The 15,334-nt window shown below is 38.9% G+C and overlaps 1 protein-coding gene across 4 annotated transcripts in view; it reads right to left on the bottom strand.

Annotated features, from left to right (window-relative positions):
* The window catches only part of sdk2a (sidekick cell adhesion molecule 2a), a 150,919-nt gene that overhangs the window by 21,473 nt on the left and 114,112 nt on the right, over nucleotides 1-15,334 (bottom strand). For all 4 annotated transcript variants that reach the window (XM_082140852.1, XM_082140853.1, XM_082140854.1 and 1 more), the window contains 13 exons: nucleotides 11,003-11,143; nucleotides 10,625-10,806; nucleotides 8,129-8,244; nucleotides 7,761-7,956; nucleotides 7,559-7,657; nucleotides 7,284-7,475; nucleotides 4,996-5,117; nucleotides 4,789-4,898; nucleotides 3,006-3,156; nucleotides 1,872-2,109; nucleotides 1,047-1,162; nucleotides 769-958; nucleotides 585-683 (listed from right to left, as the gene is read on the bottom strand). In XM_082140852.1, coding sequence (XP_081996978.1) covers nucleotides 585-683; nucleotides 769-958; nucleotides 1,047-1,162; nucleotides 1,872-2,109; nucleotides 3,006-3,156; nucleotides 4,789-4,898; nucleotides 4,996-5,117; nucleotides 7,284-7,475; nucleotides 7,559-7,657; nucleotides 7,761-7,956; nucleotides 8,129-8,244; nucleotides 10,625-10,806; nucleotides 11,003-11,143 — 1,952 coding nt within the window. The remainder of the gene's footprint in view (nucleotides 1-584; nucleotides 684-768; nucleotides 959-1,046; nucleotides 1,163-1,871; nucleotides 2,110-3,005; nucleotides 3,157-4,788; nucleotides 4,899-4,995; nucleotides 5,118-7,283; nucleotides 7,476-7,558; nucleotides 7,658-7,760; nucleotides 7,957-8,128; nucleotides 8,245-10,624; nucleotides 10,807-11,002; nucleotides 11,144-15,334) is intronic.

Below are 15,334 nucleotides of genomic sequence, written 5' to 3'. Positions count from 1 at the left end.
ATCCGCTGATAGACGCTTGCTTTCATACGCTCCCGTGTGTGTCTGTGTAAGCGTTCGGTGAAGACAACGCGTTTTTAAAGCGTTGATCATTGTAGCCAATCACAGGCATACATGTTGAGCGCATCAACACAATGGCCAAACAGAAACATATATGTTGAGCGCGTCAACACAATGGCCAATCAGAAAAATATATGTTGAGCGCGTCAACAGAATGGCCAATCAGAGGTGTTTAAGAATCCATTGAACAGTGCTCAAAATTCTAGAGGGAAATGCTGGTATTGTACATTTTTTTTTCATTTCAGTACTTTTGACAACACTAATGTTCATTGACAGCTGATTAATTGCGGTAAATCTTAGAAATTCTGCAATCGTACCATCGTGCAGTGTGACTGCTCCAACGAAATGTCAATGGGACGTTTGGGAGAAAAGTTTCGGCTGTGATGTGTACCAATCCAATCTGACATGAAAGACCGTGTCCCAGTGCACCATAGATTTTACCCATGGTCACACTGTGATCATGAATCAGTCTGACAAGTCACAATAGTAAAGGACTGCAAAAATCATATATAGTGCACCCAATTTACCAAGGATGATGCCATTTGGCTGGGCAGGGGGCTGCCAGATCAGTCTCACTGAGGAAGTCCTAACTTCAGGGAAAAGGATCCCGACTGGAGGCCCAGGTACTGTTAAAAAAAATTAATGTAACTAGTACAACATAAGCAAGATTAATAACTTATGGTGGTTGTTAATTGAGTTTTAGACTCTCACCATCATCAAGTGTGCGCTCAAAGATGGGCGGAGAACTTGGCATACCATCTCCTATACGGGTGAAGGATAGAACCTGGATCTCATAAAGCACATACTTCCCAAGACCAGTGAGCTGGACACTGTAAGTGGTATTTCCCTCCACCGACCAGAAACGTAGAGCTGACTCTGCATCCTTCTCCTTGTATACCACCTGAAATGAGGAGGAATAGATGCATCTTTTCACTACTGCAATGAATTCAAGGTCAATAAATCTAGTAGGAATCCAGTTAACAATGTACCTTATAGCCCAAAATTAATCCATTGCGGTCAGTCTCTGGCACGTCACCCCAGCGGACCAGGATGCTGCTGGAGGTGGTAGCAAAAGCTGAAACATTTGCAGGGCCACTGGAGGGCACTAACAAATGGAGAAAACATACAATTAACAACTGTAAGAGCGATCAGAGTTTCAAACGGGAACAGCGTGCATTTTGTCATTCATTGTACCTGTCACATGTTTACAAGATAAAGCATACGCCAATGCAGTCTGGTTACAATTCGGTACATAATTGTAAAAACGTGTTTCCGACTGCGCTGCCAGCTGTTAATCAAACTGTGAAATACAGACAGTTTGACTGATTAGAAAATAACTTTTTTTTCAGTAACTTTTTAATAGGTCTAAGCAACGGAGAGAAAATGGAGGAAAAGACCCCAGGGAGTGTCATATCTCAAGTTTCAGATGAGATCTCAACAATCTCACAAACTTAGATTTGCTAAGACGCTAAAGTCTGAAAACAAAACTCAAATATGTCTCATCAATCAATTATCTGAGTTATACTATCCACAGTTATTTTATAGATATCGTCTCTAACTGTATGCCAGCAATTGTCTCATCTATTTTTTATTTCTCATAAGAATTTTAGGAGATGCAAAGTTAGTTGAATCATAACTGCAAACTCCATTAAGACTCCTGGACAATAAAGGAACAACCTTTGAGCAATAAAGTGTTCCTGTGGGCAGCCATCATAATTAATTCAAAGGTCAGCATTATTGTAAAAGCATTTGAGAAGGTACAAAAGAGCAAAAGTACAAGAGAGGGAGGAAAGAAAGCACAGCAGATTTATCACCTGACTCTCTGGTTCTCCCGTGAACTGGCTGGCTCCACGGTCCTGACCCGATGCCATTGAACGACTGCACTTTGACCTCGTATTCTGTCCACTCCTCCAGGTCCTCAATGGTAAACTCTCTCTCTAGCCTGTCAGGAATGATGTGGGACAGGACCCCAACCTTTGAGCCCAGGCGTGAGTACTGCACCCTGTAGCCCACCAGCTCTGGATTGCCATTGTATTCCCATTCTGGCAGCGGCTAGAATACAGACACACTTCAACTTAGATTAGAAATCTTAGCATCTTAGAATATTTATCACCACTCGACCGGGTCTTATCACCGTTAGGAAAATACAATCACAAATGAAATCTCTTCAATACCCCAACTGTTTCTCTCAAAACAATGTGATGCAAATAGAGACTTCTGCTTAAGTTTCTAATTTGTCTGATTTATCTCCCGAGAAGAAGACCCCAATAATCTCACATATGTCTCTTCAGAAAAGACAATGGGTCTCATTCACTAATAATTGTGTGCTTTTTCCAAAAAAATTCACAACATGTACGCACATTAATTTGTTTTTAACCTCTTTCTAATGTTAATGAATTTGGAGTATTCTAAATGAGTGATCACATGTCCAAGGTCAGGTCAAGTCAAGTAACCTTTATTTATATAGCACTTTTTACAATACAGATGGTTTCAAAGCAGCTTTACAGTGATAACAGGAAAATAATGCAACAAAGTTTGTTTTGGCTGCACAGCAGCTCCACTAAAAAATAGTGTCAGTGTCCAGCTTAAGTAAGTTCAGTGCTGATTAATTTCCTGTTGTAAAAAAGTTATTAATTTAGTTCATTTATCAATACAGCAGCTCCAGATTAAACAGATTTGAGAGACAAGTTTACAGTTGATGTCAAGTTTAGGCTTACAAGGGTTAGGTGCTTCTACATCATTGTTATTCACCATCATGTCCCTCTGATTTTAGGGATAAGTATTATACTGGGACCTAAATTAATTCTACAAAGCTATATGAACAAGCAAACAATGATCAATAAAATTTTCCTATGGGTGGAAATGCAATCTCCGGACTACTCAAAATAAAACGAACACACATCTTTTCCTCTTAAGCATATCGATCACGTTCCAGAACGCATACGTACCACCCATCTGAGCCACAGGCTAGTCTCGCTGGCTGTGCGGAGAGTGATGTTGGCTGGGGCGATGTCAGGAGGAGCCTGTAGTGTCTGGATCTTCCTGGATGGCTGGCTGGGTGGGCTTGTGCCTACTATATTCACCTGCCTCATTCGAAACCTAAAATCAAACGGCAAGTTATAACGCAGCCTACAGGCATCGTACTGTATATGGGCCATTCTACAGAATTGGTGCAAACTGCGGTCCCACAACCAAAAAACACATTTAAAAATCACGTAAGTATTCAAATCTTAGATGTTTACTAAGATTCTTATTATTATCTATTTAATCCTACAATCATATTTAAAATATCAGTAAGCTTAATACATATAAAATCATAATTTATGGGTACTTTCAATTGGGAGGTGGCTGTCTCGAACCTTAATACCTACATTTCAACTTATGAAAATGATATTGAAATAATTGTAGCAATTTTTTCCAATGATGTTTTTAAAAATATCTGTAGATTTTAGAAGTAAAAAATAAAAATAAAAAAATTGATATTTTGTTTGTAAATCATGAAACTTTATGTAAAAAAATGTGTCCCATGTTGTCATGTCACTACCGAAACAGTGTGTGTTTAAGTCCATTGGCTGAGACTGATTTTGACTACACCCCTACATTTTTGATCAGGAAATATTCCTGTGTCCCTCTCTCTCATAGCTACATAGTGAGCAGATAAGTCCCATAATTTTGAGGTAAATGTGTTCAAAAGTCTGAAAATCTGTGTGTAACTAAAAGGAACGTCACTAACAAAAACCTTTTTTTCTGCAATTAAGCAAACTTTTTTGGGTGTTATTCCATAAAAATAGAACTGTGCAGCATGGTTAACTGTGCTAGCTAACCATGTGCTGATTAGCATCTTTGAGCTAGGCTCAAAAGTATCTAAAATTGTCACGACCGAAACGTGGTGAAGTTTTGGTTGTGACATCATAGTTTTTTGGGGTGTTATTCGATAAAATGTAGTTTTTATGTGTGTACAACTGATCAGAACTGTCCTAGCTAACCATGTGCTGATTAGCATCTTTGAGCTAGGCTCAAAAGTATCAAAAAATGTCCCTACCGAAACAGTCACGATCGAAACATGTGGTAAAGTTTCGGTTGTGACATCAGTGTTTTTCTGGGTGTTATTCGATAAAATTTTGTTTTTTTGTGTGTGTAGCCTACAACTGTTCAGAACTGTGCTAGCATCTTCGAACTAGGCTTAAGAGTATCACTAGTATTGTCACTACCGAAACAGTCATGTTGTGACAGGACAAGATGTTATGATAGTGTTTGGTTCAGTGTATATTCAAATAATGAATCCTTAACTTTGAAATCAGTATGATTAACTGTAAGCCTTTTACAAAGAAAGATTGGATTCAAAATACACAAATCTCATAAATTGCAACTGAAATATTGTTACAATTTTAATTATTATAGATTTACCTGTGAAAACTTTTTAATAAAATAGCAAGAAATATATTTACAAGGCAGATGTAAACAAAATCATAATAGGTCAATATAACCCTTGTTAATAAATGATATATTATTGTGTTTTGGTAGTGACAAATTTGGGGAGAGGAAAAATATTCCAACACTTTCTGAAATTACAATATAAGAATTAACTGCACAATTATGTGTACCTTGGATATTATACAATTTGCATACATAAAAAGACGTTTTTTCAAGATGTTTCCAACTCTGACATTGAACCAAATCTGTAGAATGGCCCAGTACATCTCAGATTTCAACATGTCGCAGGGGATAGACCTGTAATACGTGTAGGGGTTGAGGCCCAGGACCTCAAGGGATCGTGCATCAGGCTCATTGGCCAACTGATGGGCCATGACCCACTCCTCATTTTCTCCGATAACACCGATCTGAACGTGCAAAAAAGGAAAGAGAGATATCAGTGATGGCTAATAAAAAAGGTGACAGCTTGAGGTAAATTCTCAACGTAAATTTGTTCTAAACTACCTGAGCCTCTACCAGCCAGCGTGAGATAGATGTTTTGCCATCATAGCCCGGTTTGAACTGCAGGGTAACTGAACGTGGGCTGATGTTAGAGATGGCGATGTTGGTAGGAGGTCCAGGCATCTCTGTGGGAACGGGAGCAATGAAAAATACAAGATGAATGGTAGAAATGGCTCAGTGGGAAAAAAATAAAAGGCATTGGAACAATATTATTGCAATTCACTCGCAATGCCTCATGCTGAATTAAAAAATGAAGTAAGACAGACCATACTGAACAATATGCAAAAGACTTTTACATTCCTCAGCCTTGCATTCGGTGGGGAAAAATGCATTCAGAATCAAAGAGAGAGTAATGACATTGTCCTTATTTGCATGACACATTTCTGTCTGCCATCAGTTAATTTTTGCATGCAGAAGCAGAAGCTTTCAAATTAGCATCATGGGGAACAAAAAGTGAGACAAGATAGGTTTGATTTAAAAACAGTGTGATCCATCCAGCATACCGATGCTTCATTATAAGCATCTAAAGAGGACAACTTCAAAGCATTTTTTTCACGGTGTCTCGTCTCACTGTGTTTAGTCTCTTTCTTGTGTCTAAGAGGTGGCTGAAGATTATGAATATTAATGCACAATGCCATCATATTCAGCGTACCTTCATTAACTCCGATATCAAGAGGAAGGTTAATAAGGGTACACAGTTAAAGTTAACATCCTAAGGAATGTACAATCCGATTGTCTTTTTTAAGCACAAAAAAAGTGGGTTTTTTTTGCTTGCACTGTAAAAAAAAAATATTGTTGGTTTAACTTAAAAAAGTAAGTTACTTGGAGTCCTTAAAAATGTTAATTCATTGAATTAAAAAAATGGAGTTAAAGGCCCCCTGAAATCTAATGGCGCTTTTCCATTACCAGTACCAGCTCAACTCGACTTGACTCGACTCGCCTCGTCTCGGCTCGGCTCGCTTTTCGCTTCGTTTTCCATTGCAGATAGTACCTTCACAATAGTACCTGGTCGTCATAGCGACGCCGCAGGAAACTGCCGTGACTTAATCTTCTACGCGAGACACACCAACACTCACAGGACAATGGAGGAAGTCGAGTGTATGCTGTCTTTGGATGTTTTTGTTTTTTTGCTGTTTTTTATTCAGGATACTCCGTCTGGCGCGTGCAATGATGACGCAGTGAATAGTGACGATTCTCTCTGACCAATCAGCAGTCTGTCGTGTTTTCACGTCACATTTAATATTGCCTCAGCTCGCTCAGAACCTCGCCGGAGGTGGTATGAAAAAAAGTACCTGGAAGCAGGTACAGGTACAACTTTTACACAGTGGAAAACCAAACAAAGCCGAGTCGAGTCGAGGCGAGCTGGTACTGTGTAGTGGAAAAGCGCCCAAAATGTAAGTTTTTTAGCTTTTAGTATTAATATGTTAGCCTTAAGGTTATAAATAAGCTGGTGTTTTCCAAAATAATGACAAAATTTGCATTTAGGAGATATAAGCATTCAAAAGTTAATCTCCCTTTACACACACATTGTTAAAATGGATCACAGATTTTTATGACATCACCGCAGACTTTAGCTTCTACTGTCTACTATCTACTGTCCAATCAAATGCTCTCTAGAATCTAAAGGGTCCCGCCCCCTATGCTATAAATACCACCTGGCCACCTTATTGCATAGTATTCTGTTTTCCAACTGTACGTTGGTTAAGAATGAAATGGCTAGAATTTATTCACACCTCTACTATTGAATCCAACGAATCATCAGCGCTCGGATTCGCTGCCATGGCACTGTCAAGTATGAATTGAAGTCTGTGGGGTAAACTAAACGCTATTGGCTGTTTGAAAAGGGGGAGGGGCCATTAAATATGTCCCGCCTTAGCTTCTTGCTTCAGTGGAAATTACATCAACGCATCATACAAAGCTGTGTGTTCCAAGGCACTTCAGTGGGCGTTTAATACAATGAAGAAGATTGATTTAATATACAGAAACTCAAAAATATTATGTTATCTAAACCACATTAATTATCTAAGCTGATTTGACAAAAGAACAAAAGTTGTGATAAATCATGAAAATAATTTTTCACAGTGTGCTTAGTTGTTCAGATTTCTAGTGGCCCCAACACACATAAAATATCAATTAAATCTTATGAACACAAAATTTTATTTATTTGAAATAACATCTGGAGATAGTATAGTGATTATAATAATACAGGAGCTACAAATTCTACACTTTTAATTATGGCATGACGGTATCGACTCAATCTTGGAGTGAACGAAAACTGAGAAGAAACTGACCTGGTGGCACACCAGAGGAAATGGTGGAGGACGACAGCTGACCTTGACCTTTGGAGGTCATCCCGGCCACCTGAATGGTGTAGGTAGTGAGTGCAGTCAAACCGGTGACCCGGTACTCCTGCGTGATGTTCGGCAGGTAATGCGTGACGCGCGTGTTGGTCCTGTTGAATTCCTCCCAGGAAATGCGATACCCTGCGAGCACAAGACAGAAAGCGGTTGAGAATACACTCACTTCCGAAGATCAGAAGAAATCACCATTTTTCTGGTACGGGTACCTGTGAGGATGCCGTTCTTCTCAGGCGGATCTTTCCAGCTGACTTTGAGAGAAGTGTCCAGGATTTCTGTGAAGCTCAGGTGACCTACAGGTCCTGGGGCTGAGAATACAGACACCCACATTGAGTCTTTTCAAACAGACACCTGCAAGCCTGAAGAGAGCATCGTTTTGTGTAGGGACGGATACGTAAAAAGGACACTCACAGTCTTCGTGGGTGCGTATGCGCTGCGGAGTGCTGCGAGGACCATCTCCTGGCGTAGTGAAGCACAGCACGCAAGTCAAGTACTCTGTGAACTTCTTCAGTCCGGTGATGTAACCCACATGAACACTGTCTTGAAAATTGGGTCTTACAGTAACCAAGGTAACATCTTCCTCGTGGCCTGGTTCCCATGCCAACAGCTGAAGTAAAAAAAAACGGACAGATGTGACAACTATCGCTTAGCACAAGCCAATGTGAATCCTGCAGCTGCTGTCTCAGCATGACATATATTGGAAGTAATGAAACCATTACAATAAAAAGAGCACTGCAGTCCTGTGCTTGACCGATAGAGGGCACTGGATGGATGCTCACCTTGTATCCCTGGTTGATGCCATTGATAAACTGTGGACTCGGGGCGCTCCACGTGAAACGGACTGTGGTGGAGTTGACAGCCTCTGCCTGGACGTTCCCAGGTGGGACCGTGGGCACTTGAAAAGAGAAGATTTGAGGAGAGCAGTAGAGGAATGAGATGAGGTGGGGGAAATCAAAGAGCGGACAGTGACTGAAAAAGATACAGAGACAATAATTCCATCCTTTTCTTTTTGTGAGAACTATTAGACAGTGTATAGACTGTTATCTAATCTAAAAATGGATCTAGCATGAAAAGCAGCCATTTTAAAATGGGTGATTTTAATCTATCACAACTGTCAGAACCATAAAAATGTCATAATTTTGGCATAATCTGTTTAAATTTGGTATGAATATGATTATATGAATATGATTTCAAGACCAAAAACATATATATTTGGCTGTGTACCCTCATGTTGTGTGCGAACCTGTAAATGCATGATTTTTTGCCCATTACAAATTATTCATTTTTCCTCAAAATTATGACAAATAAGAAGTGACAATTTTCTCAGCATGATGAGAAGACAAGAAAATCATTTTATTAATTTTCTCAATTTTAACACAAATTGTAATGTTGATGGCTTAACTGTGCAACCCTGTTACCCAAGTTACTGTAAGAAAAAAGTGATCAGAAATATTAAATTATACAAATATATCTAATATTAAAGGTATAGCAGAGGATGTTTTACTTCCTGGTGGGTAGTCTAAACTATTGGTCCTCCTAATTGTCAATCATTCTGGTGAATCAATCAAACTTTTCAAAAAGTGGAGAGGGCGGGTCTTATCTAAAATTTGGAAAGATCCTCCGCTATACCTTTAAATGAAATATTATATCATATTAATGATCTATTTGTTAATGACCAAAACAGATATTTAGCTACAACCCACATGTTGCATGCAAACATGTAACTGCATATTACCCCATTACAAAAACAAATTAATATTCCAGATATATAAATAATGCATCAAACAATAAAAATATAGAAAAGACAAAACAGATAGAACCTCTACAGGAATGAAATTACATCAAATCTTCATGTAAAGTAAAAAAAAAGAAAAAAAAAAAGAGAAAGGGGTAAAAAATAAGAAAAAAACCTTATAAACACATACAGAGGAAAATATTATGCATCAGTGGCATTACAAAAAAAATCATCATAATATTTCAAGAATCTGTCACTTTTCTTGTTTTGAAATGTGAAAAAACAGTAGTCTGCGAGTTAGAGAATTTTTGCTTGTGAATAAAACATTTTCCAATCAAAATAATATAAAAAATAATGCAATTCATTTGAGGGTTTGTTGTACCTTTATAGTAAAAGATTATATGTTTTAACTGAATCAATTTGGAAGAATTAAGGTGCTTACCTACAGTATATGAAGATAAAAACTATCCCAAAGGTTTTGAGTTTTTTTTTTTTTTCACAATGAAAAAATAAATGGATCAGTGTTTCAAAAAATTTATATTCCTTGAAAATTGTGACACACAGGACATGACAACATTTGAACCCTTTCTTCGTCACGACGAGAAGAAAATAATCTCAATCCATTTTCTCTATTTTTACACAAACTGTACATTTAAATGCATTTGTAAACCTTATTCAACCCTGTTACCCAAGTTATTGTAATACAAATTTTTTTTTTTTTATTCACAGGAAATGTTAAATAATTTACAATAACTTAATAATATTACATTAAATATTACATCTGTTGAAATCATATATTTCATTCATTAGCAAGACAGGAATAATGATAATCTTATTCCATTTTCTAAATTTTTACACAAAACGTACAGTATAGGGATGGCATTTGTTACGCTTACCTGTTCAACCCTGCTACTATAAGAAAAAATGACCAATAAATAATTGTCTTTAATTTATGAGAAACATTAAATCTAAAAATATCTAATAGCAAATTAGGCATTTACTAACCATTTGCGCCAATGCAAACCCTCTTTTGGCGTTAAAATTTACCAAAGACACACAATGAAAAATTAGTGCTGAAAAGTGCTAAAAATTATTTTTACGGTTGACCTTATTGCATATGCATTTGTATGAGTTTCCTTTTCAGACGCAAAATTTATGGGAGGAGAGTATTTAAATGAATCATACAAGGTGATTTACTAAGGTTTGCGCTTGTCAAATTACAAGTGTTTGCGCCATTATTTACCGCCCCAAAAAAGCATGTGTTAAACCAGATGCTAATTTGCATTGCTCTTTGTAGATTGCGTTGGTCATTATGGAAATGATCCGGCTGCGTCTGTGTTTGGGATTGTGCTCTCACGGCAATTTGCCCTGTTTAGTAAATCTTGCGCCAAAGCCAGACAGCAACATAGTATCGGCCCAGATCCGGCCCACATCTGGTACTCGTCGAATCCACATGTACCATCTGTGGCCCGGATCTGGGCCGACACTATGTTGCTGCCTGGGAAATCTGCTGATTATAAAATACTCTCAAGGTCCTCACCGCCTTGTAGGGTCCATTCCGTGACTTTGGGGCTGTAGACGCCCTGGCCTGCTCCGTTATAAGCGGCCACCTCAATCTCGTAGTTGGTCCAAATGATGAGGTCCTCCAGCAGAAGATTTGTTTGGTCTGGGTTAGTGATGTTCTTCATCTGACAGTCCACCGGTAATCCAGACAGACAGTACCTGAGCGGCATGGTGGGAATAGTAAGAGACATGGAAAAAGCATCTGTCCTGTGACTTCTGAGACTCAAATAAAGGAGCTCTCACTGAGTGGGGTTCCAATGGGACTTGAACCAGGCTAGACTCGACCTACTCTAGAAGATGAAGTTCTGCTGAGAACAGCTTGATTGTGTAAAGGAAAGTCCCAGAGATCTCTCACCTGATGATGTAGCCTTGAAGCGGCCCGTTTTGGTGGCTCTCAGGGGGCGGCTGCCACTGGATCATGATGGACTGGTTGGTTCGGCCACTGGCTATCACTGTCTGAGGAGGGGCGCTTGGGGGCTCCTCCGGTAATGGTACTCTAAAAACAAGGAATTGGGAGAAAGAGCCAAGAAAGAGATTAAAAGAGAAATTGGAATGGCCATGTGACACAGGGTTGAGTCGGTTACTTCGCTCTCCACCCAATTACTTCCTTGTTTTAGGAATCACTGGAAGATTAATATCACATGCAGCAAGTTCAAGCTGTCTCAGACCTCATTGAACATGTGAGTTTCTTTTTTTGTGATATTATTATTTTAACCTGCAAGCAAGGTTGTATGATTTTGAGAAAAACTAAGGAACATTATGGTGCAAAAACCAGATCTACAATATTCATAGCTCATATATAACCACATTTATGACAATGGGCCCTATCATACATTCGGCGCAATGCGGCGCTAGGTGCGGCGCAAGTGTTTTTTGTTAGTTTCAGCCCGACGCAGTTATCTTTTTCACGTCCTGTGCCACGTTATTTAAATAGCAAATGCATTTGCGCCTATTTGTGAACCCATGGGCGTGCTGGTCTGAAAACGAGGTGTGTTCGGGCGCATTGTTGGTGCGTTGCTATTTTGAGGCAACTGAAATAGACTACGCCATTGAGCAACTGAAACCTGGTCTAAAGTCAATGGCACAGTATTTTTATTGTTATTTAAAGGGAACATTAGTAATATGAGCCTATAGGCGGGTCCACAATGCGCATACACTCTGCTTATTACACACACAGGGACGTGCAGCAGCACACAAACTAGCCAAATATTAAAAATAAAAGGATTACTATGTAAAATATTAATATTGTGTACATAAAGATATGGTGGAATCTGGCTTGTCCCGTAGATGGTCTGCGTGTGCGCTCACACGAGCAGTTCTGTTTGCGCTCTGGAAAAGCGTTCAGCGAATCCGCCATGGCGCGACCGCAACTTGCTTTTAAAGGCAAAGGGAGATGAGCCTCTGATTGGTTTATTGCACGTTACGCCCAAAACACACCCATTACTCATTAAGAGAATAGGGACAACCCTTTTAGACCATGCGCCGACCATTTTTCCCGTCGTTAAACTTTCAGAAGTGGATTCGGACACGCCCTAAGTGCACTTGCGCTGTGTACTTTAGACCATGCGCTTAGATCGTTAAAATAAGGCCCATTGACCACATATATGCTGACTGTGTCTGTGTGTCATTGTAATGCACCAGTTGCCGGTGAACACCGATAAAGGACTTTGATCTCAGAAGCCGTCTGAGCGCTGGCTGCATTTCGAGCAGTGGCCCTCGAGATACATGCTTTCACTTGACGTGAGATGATCAAAGACGCCACAACCAAAATTGGCTAATGACACAGAGTACAAAAAATCCAGCAAGACTCCTCTTAAATCTATTTAACTTGACATCTTGATATCTCCTGCGTGAGAGTTGCAGTTCTGTGGCTGAGATAAAGCGCAGTGTTTTAGGATCAAAGAAATAGGCGCGGATCCTTGAGCGGCGCAGTGCTGTTATGTCACCCCCACCTCTGCGGGTTCCCCCATCTGAGCGCTCTGACAGAAGAATGTCTTCTGATCTGCAAGTTGCAAAATGAGTGGAAGTTGTTAGTTGAGAGAATAGATCTGGTGTGAGATGAGCTCAGAGTCTGTGGGAATGAACGGATGGTAATTTTTTTTTTTTTTGCATAAATTCGTGAGTTTGCGTTTGTCAAAATCAGGGAGGTTTATAATACCTGTTAGCATTCCCATTCATCTCACTGGCAGCTGCTTGCTCAGATAATACATGATTTTAAAATCTGCCGTCTATGTTCAAGGGAGTTCAGTTCAAATCAATTCAATAACTCACCTATAACATGCTTATTTATCACCAACTACTGGAGTAAATATGTAATTTGAACGAATCAGTGAATGAATCTGAACAAATATCTGAACTAGGAGGATGAATCAAAATTATGTAAATGTGCAAATATGTACAGTACCATTGAAATGTTTGAGGTCAGTACGTTTTTTTTTAAAATAAATATTTTTATTCAGCTGATATTTATAATAAAGACATTTATAATATTCAAAAGATTATTTATCAAATAAATGCTGTCCTTTTGAACTTTTTATTCATCAAAGAATCCTGGGGGAAAAATGTATCACAGTTTCCACAAAAACATTAAGCAGCACAATTGAAACATTAATATTGATCATTTTCAACATTGATAATGATAAGAAATGTTTCTTGAGCATCAAATCATCATATTAAAATGATTTCTGAAGAATCGTGTGATGGAAGACTGGAGTAATGATGCTGAAAATACAGCTTTACCATCACAGGAATAAATTACATTTTAAAACATATTCAAATAGAAAACAGTTATTTTAATTTGTAATACTAATTCACAATATTACTGTTTTTACTGATTTTTTTAAATTTATTTTTTATCAATAAATGCAGCCTTGATACGATTTTGAATGGTAGCAGGAAAACAACGCCATGCCCATGACGATGCTGATTGGCTAATGGCACCACAAGAACACACACAGTCCCATCAAAGTTAGCAGACAGAGAAAAAATATTTAATCCAGATAAAATACTAATTTTAAATTAGCCTGCAGAGTTACAGTATCTACCAGCAATGCTAAGCAGCTAAACCTTGACCATTTGTTTTTAATATGCTAAATTATAAATTAGGTGTCAAATGATGAAACCTCCACGAAGTTCACCACTCTGACCACTGTGTTCGAGAACAATATGGCATTCTCATAATAGTGTGTTATGCATTTTCGCCCCCAGGAATGTTAGCTCTTGACGTGGTATTGCATCAGCTACACATTTTCTTTTCCCTAATATTTTCCCAGTTTGTTTTTTGTAAGTCCGTCGAGGACTTTGGTATCCTGGGCAGCAGATTATTGATTTGCCACAGCTGTGCATGCGCAGGAAGTTGCAGACGGGCAAAGAATGTTTACTTCCCACAAGCCTTCAGATCTCATCCTCACACATTGATCTGAGCTTGACTTTTTCCATTTTCCATTTTCAATCAGTTTCCCTCCAGCTGTAATGAAGCATACACACTTCACTCTCCAGCTGATCCGAAGAAACTCCAAATGTATCAGATTACAAGAATCAAATACCTGTGAACGACTGCTTCTTTCCTAGCAGGATCCCTTAAGACACAAACAGATACGATTAATGCTAAAACATTGAATTCAAGCAGAAATGTTGTTTGGCACTTTCTCGTTTTTTGGGGCATCTTTGAGTCAGGATGTTATGTGTGTGCGTCTCAGACGTCACATGCGTTCCTAAGGGATCGGAGCACGTTTGAAGGCGCTTGGCGCTCTTTGTAATGCTGTAGTAGACAGAGTTGAGAGCGGTTGTACAAAAGCTGTTAAAGTCTCTCAGTGTACAGTTCCATTTCTCACAGCACTGCAGGCTGAGATTCAGCTGAATAATGCTCTCCCTCCTCACGAGGATCTGCGAGAAGAAATTTCTCTTCCAGCTTTTACCAGGTTTGTAAGGCTATTTTTCTAGCTTAAGTCCGATTCTCGTGGACATGTCTGCGCTAGTCCTTAGGACACCCCAGGAAACCCTGATAACGGACCGTCTAATGGAAAGCGTTGTACTGTAAAATCACTACCTTCAATCTGATTGGCTGATATTCACTTCTGGAAGTAAGGGAACAACAGTTTTCTTAGCAACCTGTCTGAGCAATGAGGATCACCAGTGGCATCAAATCTATTTGTAAGTGTCTTTAACTACTATGTACTAGCTTTTAAAATAATCAGTTGATTCAATGCACTTATTGTGTACCTACCTGTTTTTACACTGTATTTGTATTTAAAAATACCTTAATGTAATTACAGCTGTAATCACAGTGTTGGCCCTTCTCTTACACCTTAAACCTAACGTAGCCATACCACCAAATCTAGGGTATGTGTACACTGCACGAAACTTAAATTTCACCATCAGTCCAGATGCACATGCATCTTGACATTTTTTTGAGCATTATTTTTATTTTTTTATCACCAGTTTTGTCCACAAGGTAGCGGCACTTTTGTCAGACTTTTGTCAGAACAACAACAATAGAATAGACAATAGACGGCCTCGTTGACGAGCGTTACGAGATACACGCAACTCTAGCTAAAACGAGTACAAAAGACATTTTATCACGTATAGCTTTTGGAGAGAAATAGAACAGACATTGGACAAAGCCAAAATTTCTAGTGTGCATGTGTTGACCGCCTGAGTTCACGCACGCTATAAAATGGAGTATACT

The sequence above is a fragment of the Leuciscus leuciscus genome (genome assembly GCF_965113295.1).
Source record: "Leuciscus leuciscus genome assembly, chromosome: 1".
Classification (NCBI taxonomy): Eukaryota; Metazoa; Chordata; class Actinopteri; order Cypriniformes; family Leuciscidae; genus Leuciscus; species Leuciscus leuciscus.
This window is presented reverse-complemented; position numbering and strand designations above follow the sequence as displayed.